The sequence below is a fragment of the Thunnus maccoyii genome, chromosome 10 (genome assembly GCF_910596095.1).
Source record: "Thunnus maccoyii chromosome 10, fThuMac1.1, whole genome shotgun sequence".
NCBI classification, from domain to species: Eukaryota; Metazoa; Chordata; class Actinopteri; order Scombriformes; family Scombridae; genus Thunnus; species Thunnus maccoyii.
The window spans coordinates 20,525,707-20,536,796 of record NC_056542.1 but is presented as its reverse complement, the minus strand read 5'-3'; the positions used below and the strand labels follow the sequence as shown (position 1 = coordinate 20,536,796).

The following is an 11,090-nucleotide window of genomic DNA, read 5'->3' as shown; positions in this document are numbered from 1 at the left end:
AGTAGTTAGAAGAGCATCTCCTACCCCAGATAATGCACAATAAAGAGGTGACCTAGCTTTAGGAATAGTGGAGATTACAATGGTGAAGCTCACTGCTGAGTGTGGGTGTCAAATTAAGGTCAAATGTCAGGCTAGCATGGCTGCTGGGATGAGGGTGGCACAAATACGGCATTTTCAGGTGTTTATGTTTAATATATATCTGTTAAAATATATATCTTTGTTGATAATGTATGTTGAGCTACTATAGCACTTTTACTGTAATATGAGAGACGTTTTTGTACATTTCCTTATGTTTTTAAATACATGTGCTGTGACAGTGGCTTGGTTTTGCCCCTTTAAAGAAGCTCAGACAGTGCAGCAGCTAAAAAGAAAAGGTTAAAAAAAATAAATACAGTAGAAGCTTTAAAAAAACTCATTTGAAACTGCAGCACTCATTAAATGTCGGTAAAAACAATACACCGTAGTTGTGAACGGTGCTGCGTTCACTGACCGACTGCTGATGAATTTTAATCCGCGGAGGCGACGCCTGCGCGCTTCCGCTTCCCCCGCCGCCAGTGCGTCACTGTCACTCCAGGCAGTGATGGCGGAGGCGGACGATACCGACATGATGATGAACTACAACGCGGATTTCTTGAAAAGCGACAGAAAAAATAGCCGCTACCCGTTCTGCGTTGTCTGGACACCCATTCCTATTTTATCGTAAGAAGCTGCTAACTCATTGTTTCCAGCTCTTTTCTAGCTTAAACGTGGCCGCGTTGCCGCTCAGGCGGCAGCATCTTGTTGTTTTGCAACGTCAAATGTATTAAAGCAGATTTAATATATCCCGCTGAGGGGGATTTTATGCTCGCTTTTGCCTGTTGTAAATGGCTGCCTATAATTTACTGAATGCAATGTGTTCTGCTGCACAGTGAAATGAATTTATATGTTTGCATCCTGCAGGTGGGTGCTCCCCTTCATTGGTCACATGGGTATATGCACCTCTTCTGGAGTCATAAGAGATTTTGCAGGATCATACTTTGTCTCGGTGAGTAACTCATCGTTCAGTTTATCTCAATTTATTCATCTCAGTTTACATGCCATTCTTCTCCTCATGGCTCAAGAGAGTCCAGAGATAGAAATGAAAATGATAAAGATGGCATGGTGACGTGTAGAGTGCAGCAGCTGAATTGATTATAATATATTCAATCAATAATCTTCTGAATCTTTAGTTTATTGCATGTATTTTGTGTTTTTAAGGTACCAATTATACACTCATTCAGCAAATGTGTTGTTCACAGCATAATTTCACTTGTATAATTCATTAAATATCTTTATTTTTTCCCAGGAGGACAACATGGGCTTTGGTAGACCAACAAAGTAAGATACTTGATCAAAATGCAGAGCTATTATGATGCTGTTTCAACACCAGATCGGCCACTTAATGAAATGGTTACATATTGCAGGTACTGGAAGCTTGACGTGGACAAAGTCTGTGGCCATGGTGCTGCTACATGGGACAAAGCAGTGCTTGATGCATCCGAGGAATACAAATGCAGGCCAGTAAGACAATATTTTGGTCTTTTAACACACATATTTATACATCATTGCACATATAATGACAGCTTTCTCTGTTTTGTTGAAGCACAATCTGTGCTTCGATAACTGCCATTCCCACGTTGCCATGGCCCTCAACCTCATGCGCTATGACAACAGCACGTCGTGGAACATGATGAACTTGTGTTTACTGTCTCTCATTCATGGGAAACATGTGAGGTAAGCATTTAAAATTCACTCTGACATTTGTAAATGAGGAACAAAGCACATATAGAATCAGAGTCTTGCATCTCTTCCAGGGTAGCATCGTGTTGACTCTCCTTTACTCATTTTGCTTTAGAGGTTTTATTTCATCTGTCTCTCTGAAGAGCCCACAAGCACGGCACTGTGATCATCTTTTCCGACTATAAGTTAAATGTGTATGTACCACTGTACTGGGCAGTAATTACGTTACATTTCAGTCATTTTGCGGATGTTTTTGGGGTTGAGTGTCCAGGTCGAGGACACTTGGACACCTGCTTTACCATCTGAGTTACAGCTGTCTTCAGGCACACTATCAAAACCTCATGCTTCAATGCAAAAGTGTCTCTCTGGTTTTGTTTGTGCTGTTTGTTACATCAGTTAGTCAGCAAAATCAACATTATCGATTTTATTTTATATAACTGAATCACAAATCTGTCCCAGAGTTTTTTTAGTACAACATACAACACCCTCTATCCTGAAACCTCCAGTTTGGATAAGGAAAAAACTCTTCAAAACAAACATTTAACAGGGAAAAAAGTAGAGCTGCAACAATTAGTTGATTAATTAATTAATCGATTTAGCCGCCAACTACATTGATTATTGATTTATTGTCCTTTTTTAAGAAAAAATACAAAAATTCTCTCGTTCCAGCTTTTTAAATGTGAATATTTTCTGGATTCTTAGTCTTCTATGACAGTAAACTGAATATCTTTAGGTTATGGACTGTTGGTTAAGACAAAAAAAGGCATTTGAGGTTGCATCTTGGGTTTTGGGAATCGACATTTTCCGACATTTTATGGATCAAATGACTAATTGATAAATCGAGAAAATAATAAACAGATTAATCGATAATGAAAATAATTGTTATTTGCGGCCCTAGAAAAAAGCGAGAAACCACACAAAGAGGAGGGATTCTTCTGCCATACTGGACAAACCTGCAATAGGTAGCAGTAGTAGAATTACAAGTTAGGAGAACTAAAGTATGATTTACTAACAAAACTGGACCAAACACATATGAATGAAGCATCTTCATCACAAACATGTACACAGCCTGTTAAATTGCTCTGCCGCTGGATGCTTTCGTAAGCATTAAGAGACATATGGCTCAGAGAACCCCCCTCATTATTCTCCGCTGACCCACATAGAGAAAGCTGGCGTCACAGCATGTGCTGCCCCTGCACACACACACTCCCACGGCACAGGAGTCCTTTAAACAGAAGGGGACTCGTGTAATTCATCACTGACAGATGCCACTGGAGGTCATCTCTCTGCTGGGGCTCCCAGCGCTAGGTGGGTGGAAAGGACAGTAGGACGCGGGACTATAGGGAAGGAGAAAAGAGATTGGATCATGTGATACTTCAACACACCTTGCATGTCCTTGACTGTCCAAAATATACAGGAAAGGGTCTTTCACCTTCTCTGCCACACACATACAGACACACTCACAATATCCAGGTGATGATGATGACGCTAACACACATTTACCCTCTTTGTATCCTTCAGCTGGGCAGCGTTCCTCAAAACCTGGCTACCCTTCTTCATGCTCTGCGGAGTCCTCGGCACGTTCATCCTAACATTCAATCTGCAATAATGGAGCAGGAAGTGCATCGGGATCACTCATAGACTGTGGTTATACTATTTATTTATTTATATTTTGACATTTCTTTGACATGAATGATGTGTTTTGATGGGACACTTGTTTGTACACAAAAGAACCAAATGAAGGACTTCATTGTCTGTAGTGATCTCTAGTGATGTAGTAGTGTCTCTGAGGGCAAAGTCAAACTGTTGATGGGTAGTTTTGAGATCAATAATCAACTTATAAAGTTTTGTGGGTTATTTTTCCTAACAAAGTATTTATCATTTAGAAACGTGTTTAAACGATTTAAAATGCATCTTCCAAGATTAACCTCGTTTTCCACAAAGTCTTTTTGTTTTTGTCATTATGAGGATTATAAAGGGCGATGCTTTTTTCCAGATTGCCATGCGGTTAAGTTCCACATGTATTTTTCATGAACAGCAGTGATGAATGTGTTTCCAGACCGGCTAATGTACATTTCAGTGATGAAGCGCCGCAAAATGGATCACGAAATCTTAATGCTGAAGGTATTCATCAATTATTTGTGAGAGATATGAACCGCTACCAAAGACAGAATGATGTAGGAGCCACATGTGAGCAGTAGTGGTATTATCCTGTAGAAACATCCTCCTCCCCTCAGTCTACTTTCCTCTGGTACATAAAGACAAACGTGTGAAGTGTTTTTTTGGGGTTTTTTTTTTTTTTACATGTGGTTATTATTTATATTTCTCCAGATAGAATTTGAATGCTTTCAAACTGTGCATCCGCATGCTGGAATGTCATTATACAATAACTATATATACAACGAGCAATACTACATTACATTACTATTACTATTACAATACATTTGTATTTGATTTGATTGTTTTTTAATGCTGTGTACCTAATGAGTGTTTTTTATTATGGTTTATCTATAATATCAGTTTAATATCTTTGTTTTTGTAACTTCATTTTGGATGTGCTGTATACAAAGCTGGCAGACTGTGGTGTAGGTCACAGGCTGCAGATTCCCTGATCGTCCTCTGTACCTTTAAGGGAACAAGGTACCTTTTTCATCCAGTAGATTCTGCGTGATATGAACTCCCATCAATTTGCGGGAACCTTTTTTCCCAGAGTGGAGCAGATGAGGAGGGACTGAGCGCTCTACTCTGCAGTATTTGATTAGTTTGTGAGAACAAAAGCTGAATTTGACTCATTAATTTACATTGAAACAAGGTTTTCTCTGCTGTAATTCATACTCTTGTGTGTTGAAATTTATTTATTTTTTGTTGCTGTTAATTGGCTATAATTTAAAGATGTGTATTTCTGCAGTCCGCAGTGTGTTTTTGGGAGTACTACTTTACGCACCATACCAGTGCTTGGAGTGTCCCTTTGGCTGTAAGTGTTTTGCTGTCACTCGTACAGTGAAATGTGTCTCTAAGGATCTGCTCACGGTACCACAACTTATTCCAGGATATGCAAAGACTTTCATCATCACAGGGAATAATATACACCAGATTGGACCCGATTCATTTACAGAGCTGGAGAATGTTACCAACATCATTTTAAGCAATAATAGGTGAGAATGTCAGTGTTTGTTTTTTTGTTTCATTCATGTATATGAAGCCATATTTGGACAATATGACAACCTTCAGTGATGTGTATCTAATAAATAAATAATGTCTATTTCTGTGGATGTGTTTTTTTTGTTTGTTTACTTTTATAGTGCAGTGACATGTATGAGTTGTATCCAAACATGAGAATAGTAATAATGTGTAAGGATGAATCTAACTATAGTAGTTGTCTTCACAGGATTACAGAGATGGCGTCTCACAGCTTTTCTGCCCTCATTAACCTGCGCCTCTTGGACCTCAGTGGCAACCAGCTGGCCCTCATCCATCCAGAGGCTCTCAGTATACCTGGCAGTCCCCTGCAGGAGCTCAACCTTAGCCGCTCGCTGTTCAACTTCACTGCCCTGACGGACCTCACTACGGTGCTGCGCTGGGGTGGCCTCCAAAGGCTCCTCCGCCTTGACCTCTCTGGGAACCACCTCGCCCTGCTGCCCCCGGGGATGTTCTCCCACCTTCCCAATCTGCAGCAGCTCTTCCTCGCTAACAACTCTCTGATGGCTGTCTACGCTGGAACTTTCTCTGGCATGAACCATCTGGAGGTGCTGGACCTGACCCGCAACGCCTTCAGGACATTCAGGGATGATGCTCTGCAGGAACTGGAGAAGCTCAGGAACATCCGAATCCTTCTTGGTAACAACCCTTACACCTGTTCCTGTGAGAGCCGTAATTTTGTGGCCTGGTTGAACGAATCGAGGGCTCAAGTAGATGCAGATGCCGTGAGGTGTGCTTCCCCGAGAGGGTTAACTGACACCCGGCTGCGAGGGCTCGGGGTTCAGGCCATTGGATGTGTTGTTCCAGTCCAAGCAGAGGTGACTGACCTCACCCTCCAGACATCCTATGTCTTCTTAGGGCTGGTGCTGGGGTTTGTGGGCATGCTCTTCCTCTTTGTGCTCTACCTGAATCGCAAAGGTATGAAGGAGTGGATTATTGAAATGAGAAATGCATGTCGGGATGTTATGGAGGGATATCACTACCGATACGAGATTGACTCAGACCCTCGGCTGGGGTACATCTCAGCAAATAACGCCGGCAACAGGGCACGGGGGCATTTACAATTAGCTCTGTTACAGCAGCAGCCAAATGACACCTGTATGGTTCCTACAGACACACAGGTCAGACAGGTGACGACCTCACCACCTGTTGACTTATGAGCTCTCAATGAAGCTCAAATAATTTGAGGAAATGTGAAAAAGATGCAGATGTGAGTAGTTTATGCCAGTAGGTTTACATTTTATTTGATGTTTTTGAGCTTCTTGTACATACTGCAGGTATGAATTTCACCTTAAAGTGCCTTTGTGTTTTTAAGGCACTGGAGCATTGGGTCTGTACAATGACCTCAATATTGTGTGTTGATATCAGACATTTTTAAAGAATATAGTACATATAGTTATATAGGGAACATCTGAATTTTTGTCAAATGTGATTTCCTGCTTTTTTAATTTTTAGTATCATGTCTCTAAATATCTTGACAGTGCAGAAGACTGATAGAAAGATAAATGACAGTTTGCTCAATGGCATGGAAAATGTGTACTGACCTGAGAAACTGTATGTAACTGTAAGGTTATGTAAGATTCGTGAATTTAATTAATAATATAGCTTTATTGTTACATGTAGAGTCCATATTGTGATCAGTATTATCATATTTAAAGGTATAGTTAGATATTAAAGCTACTTTCAGATATAAAACCTGTATTCACATTCGTTATAAATAAACTTTTTATGTATTTAACTTTCTCATGCATCCGTTTTATTGTGTGAAACCATGTTGCATAGGCTCTTTTTTTTTTTTTTTTTTTTAAATTTCACCTGTTTCAACTCAAACTGAGAGAGTGATTAAGTGCATGTGAACACAGCGGGGGAAAAATAGGGCAAAATGAAAGATATTGTTTGGAAATAGACCTGCTGGCTCTGCAGCTGTGCACCTCTGTGCGCCTGTCAGACCTGCCTTGTATATCTGTGTTTACAGCAATTATGTGTGTGTGTGTGTGTGTGAGTGTGTGTGTGTGTGTGTGTGTGTGTGTGTGTACATGAATAACATCCATTTGCAGACAAGTGTGCATTTTCCAATGAATCAGTTGTTTTATGTTTTTCATATGTTTTACAGCTATTTTATCTCTTTCTTTTTTCCTCTCCTATCACAAGTATTTCTTTGTTTATATATATTTTTCTTTTACCCCCCCCCCCCCCCCCCCCCCCTCTCCTCCTTTTTCCTTCTTCTGTGCATTCATATCCGCCTCGCGTGACGTCACGGCTCACCTGTGGGTGGGTGTAGGATCTGGGATTAGCTGTAGCCGCAGGTAATAGCCAAACATTAGAAGACTCTCGGCAACACAAGACTTTGAATTTCACCAAAAGGAGACGACACGGATGAGTTCAGTTGTGTTTTTCGGCAGAGGAGGCAGTGCACTTTAAAGTTTGCAGACTTTGTTTTGTTTCGTGGAAGTAAAATCACCTGGAAATCTGTGGGCGGTCGAAAAAACCTCCTTTCTTTCTCTGTTTGAAAGCGCTAACAGCGGAGGAAAGTTTTTTCCCTTGAGACTTCCGCGGTTTGCTCACAGATCAAGTTATCTGGGATAAAAAGACAGACACAAGTGTTTCCTCTTATGCGGTAAGTCCACGTTTTATAAATTAATTTTAAAAACAGTTACATGTTGACTGGGTTGGTCTGTTTTCCTGCACACATACTGTAAACCAAACAATCTATAATTGCGTGACGCAATGGCCCAAATTATTATCAGGCCAGCAATCGATGCACTCAGTTTTATTTACATTCTCGAGTTTAGGGGAGGTTACTTTACTGGAGGACAAGTGTTTACTACATAAGCCTGAAATGCTGCCTGTTTAATGTACCATGGTGAGTTTAATGCTTGCAGGCCTGTGTGGCAACAAGAGAGGAGGTTCACACCTGGTTATTATTTCTTAACATATGCCTCTCCCACACCAGGTCCCGGGCATTTTGAGCCATGCCTGGCCACAGCACAGGGGCTCCCCATGCGTCCCGCCACCACAATAACCACAGCTCCAGCTCCAGAGCAGACAAGTACAGACAAGCTCGGACTATATCCCGAGAAAGCACCACCAGCCAAGAATCCTACAGGGATCCTCACGGGGAACACCCGAAGGAGCACCACACTGGCCGCTCCCGGCACTCGGAGACCAAGTATGGTCACAGAGGGCACCCACGAAATGGCACTGGACGGGGCTCAGAGACTATAGGATTTATTCCGGGGTCAGCAGACAGCACGCCTACTAGCAGACATGCCTGTGGCTCCTGTGCCTCTATGGGCTGGAGTGGCTGTAAGGCCCTTATCTGCTGCGTACTGACCTGCGGGTTTTATGGCAGCCGAGAGCCCTGCCTGCCTGTTAACGAGAGCTCCACAGACCACCCCCCTAAAACAGGTAGCGAGGCCCACCCTCCTAATGGCATTGCTATGTCCAACCCTACCTGTGGCATCCATTTAGAGCCCAACAAGTCCAATAAAGTCACTAAGTTGCCCACAAGCGACAGCTTCCGCTACCAGGATGTGCGCATCGCAGGTCAGACGGTAAAGTATCCAGTGGCTGCAACCAAACGGCCCCGTACACACGGTAAGGGGGAAAGCCAGCGGCCGATCAGCAACACCAGCCTGTTATCCCGTGAGGACTATGACTTGGATGACCTGAGTGACACCGGCACAGATATTGACTCTCTCATCACCAAGAAGCTGCTGGAGCTTTACGCCTTGCACCAGATCGACCAGCTGGCCAAGTGCACCTCCGATTCCTCTTTCTCCCGCAAGACCAACGAGATCAGCGAGCTCATCTACAGCATCGCTCAGGACTACAACCTGGAGGAGCAGGAGGCCGAGTGCAAGCTGGTGCACGGAGTCATCCGCATCAGCACCCGGAAGGGCAAGAGAAACAAGAGCCATCAGTCGACGGGGCAGCGTCCTAATGGGAGGAGCGACGGGACCCTCCCCGACAGCGGCAACGAGACCATGACCAACACCTTCATGAGCAGTGACTGTAAGATCTGACACTGTGCTGCATCATGCAACATTTTTTCAACCATTTTACATGAATAATTACCGCTGTATAAACATTCATAAGACACCACTTTATGACTCTTTCACCACCACCTGCAACATACCAAATATACCAATCATATGATCTGCCTTCTGTTAATGACTCATAGCTGAAGCTGAAGCTCTTTTGTTTGGCTCATAGTTTTAAGGCCTGATGCACCAGGCATTTTACAGGCAGTGTCCTAATAACAATTGGTTAATCTGAGGCAAGTCGATACAGGTACAGTGTCTGCTCAAACATTTTGCACAATAGACGGGATGACCAGATTACTCTAAAATGACTGTGTATTAATGTTCGTTTTGTTCATTTGGTCTTTTTTTTCTCTCTCCTGCCACAGTTCCAGAGGTGAAAGTTTCAGAGCAGACGCCATCAGATGAGCTGGCCAGGAAAATGAGACATTACAGCGGAAGAAGTGAGTTATATGTGGGAATTTTCCATAACTGGTGCAAAGACACGTGTGTGGCCCTCTTTTGGCCAACACATGAGTGAGGAATTATGAGTTGAATACGATCCAGAATCAATCAGCACCTGAGTGTATGATTAGTGGGTAGAAATATTTCACATCATAATAATTGTGTTCATTGTGCTGATAGAGCAACGGTCTTTATTTGTCCTGGTCGCTGAGGATTAACTACCACACCGGTGCAACTCAGCCTCTGAGATCCATCGTACCTGCTGCAGCTGCAGGCGTTTTCTCACCTCCTCTCTGCCTTCCAGTAACATACCACTCTTTAGCAGTGAAAGCCCTGCATTCCTGCCTTTTCTCTGCATATCACAATCCCTTGCTCATTAGCTGCCTCCTCCCCTCCTCTGCCACCTTATACCCACCTATCAGTCCGCCTCATTCTCCCCTCAAGCTCAGCGGTCATGCAACACCACCTGCCAGAGCAGCGGATCAAGTCACATTAAATATATGCCACATAATGTCCCATGGTTTATTATGTAATTTTAGCGAGCGGCTAAGGTTACAGATGGATTACCACACAGCAGCCTCTGGTTTTTGTTGTTATTCTGCGAAGAGGTTGGTAAAAGGATGGGGTTTCCTGTTACATGCCTTTTTGAATGAGAGTACACCACATTGTGTTTCCACAACTTTCACACCGCGGCCTGGGAATGTATCAGCGTCCCGGGTTAAACTCAGCGGTTTTAAATGTCATGTTTTGTGCATGAAATCCAGAGTTTTTTTAAAACCTCAACTTTATTTGTATGCTTTTTTTTTGTAATCAATGCATTAAACATGTCTCTTTCTCACTTGCAGTGTACTCCTCCAGCAACGCCACCGAAACAGAATCTTCAGGCGCTCCTCTGCTTCTCTGAAGGGCAACCCGGGATCAAAAGTGCCTGCCTGTATACTGACAAGGGATGTAGCCAACTAGATGGACAGTTTTATCCTTCCGCTATCATTTATGCTGTTACTGAGTGGAATGCCTTTTACCATGGATTCTCCTTTTAGTGGTCCTGCTATTGTTTGCTATCAGGGTGTCATTTAACTTTACAGACCTTTATTTCTCCAGAAAATGACCCACTGAGGACGCTAAGTTTTGTAAAGACAATGCACGTTTTTATGTATTCTTATGCAGTGTTTAAGGTTGTTTCACACCATTGTGTTAGAAAAAGAAACATGACTACACTCCATTGAGGTTTTCAGGCCAGAGGATAGAAACTGATGGTAGAACATAACCGTCCTCATTATTGTGTGATTGTTTATGCAAGCATGTTCTGTATGTGTGTGTGTGTGTTTCTGTGGGCTTATTGACTGCCATTTAGTCTCCTTAGAAGCATGTTGTGACCTGAAAATCATCATTCATTTGTATTGTTAAGCCATATTTTGATGTATATATTTTTACTTTCTGGGTTGTTAAACCGTTTGCGGCATTTGGCCAGCAGCTTTTTTTATTCAATGGTGACTCCTGTTTTCAATAAAATAAAAATCATCATGCCTGTTTCTGCTGTTCTGTGTGTGTTCAACAAGGAAATTTCTTCTTTCTTTAAGTCATCTCAGAAAATGTGCTTCATGCTTGCAGAGTTTTCCTCACCAGCCAATTATTTGCTTTCTTATA

General features: G+C 42.4%; 3 protein-coding genes across 4 annotated transcripts; all 3 read left to right on the top strand.

Annotated features, from left to right (window-relative positions):
- Nucleotides 1–522: 522 nt before the first annotated feature.
- Nucleotides 523–4,634, top strand: LOC121906135 (transmembrane protein 222-like). 2 transcript variants are annotated; one of them, XM_042424820.1, is made up of 6 exons: nt 523–699; nt 940–1,024; nt 1,325–1,356; nt 1,443–1,535; nt 1,693–1,752; nt 3,280–4,634. In XM_042424820.1, exons 1-6 carry the CDS (start codon nt 581–583, stop codon nt 3,365–3,367), a joined length of 477 nt encoding a protein of 158 aa, XP_042280754.1. In that variant the 5' UTR covers nt 523–580; the 3' UTR covers nt 3,368–4,634. The 2 variants fall into 2 exon arrangements, with proteins under 2 accessions (XP_042280754.1, XP_042280752.1); XM_042424818.1 differs by having other exon boundaries at nt 526–699; nt 1,443–1,539; nt 1,622–1,752; nt 3,280–4,629.
- Nucleotides 4,635–4,637: 3 nt separating this feature from the next.
- LOC121906136 (trophoblast glycoprotein-like) lies at nt 4,638–6,637 on the top strand. Its single transcript, XM_042424821.1, has 2 exons — nt 4,638–4,913; nt 5,147–6,637. The coding sequence occupies exons 1-2, from the start codon at nt 4,651–4,653 to the stop codon at nt 6,114–6,116; spliced, it is 1,233 nt and encodes a 410-aa protein (XP_042280755.1). The 5' UTR covers nt 4,638–4,650; the 3' UTR covers nt 6,117–6,637.
- A 585-nt stretch (nt 6,638–7,222) lies between these two features.
- Nucleotides 7,223–10,975, top strand: kdf1a (keratinocyte differentiation factor 1a). Its single transcript, XM_042424817.1, has 4 exons — nt 7,223–7,573; nt 7,910–8,970; nt 9,368–9,442; nt 10,289–10,975. The coding sequence occupies exons 2-4, from the start codon at nt 7,929–7,931 to the stop codon at nt 10,345–10,347; spliced, it is 1,176 nt and encodes a 391-aa protein (XP_042280751.1). The 5' UTR covers nt 7,223–7,573; nt 7,910–7,928; the 3' UTR covers nt 10,348–10,975.
- The last annotated feature ends 115 nt before the right edge of the window (nt 10,976–11,090 follow it).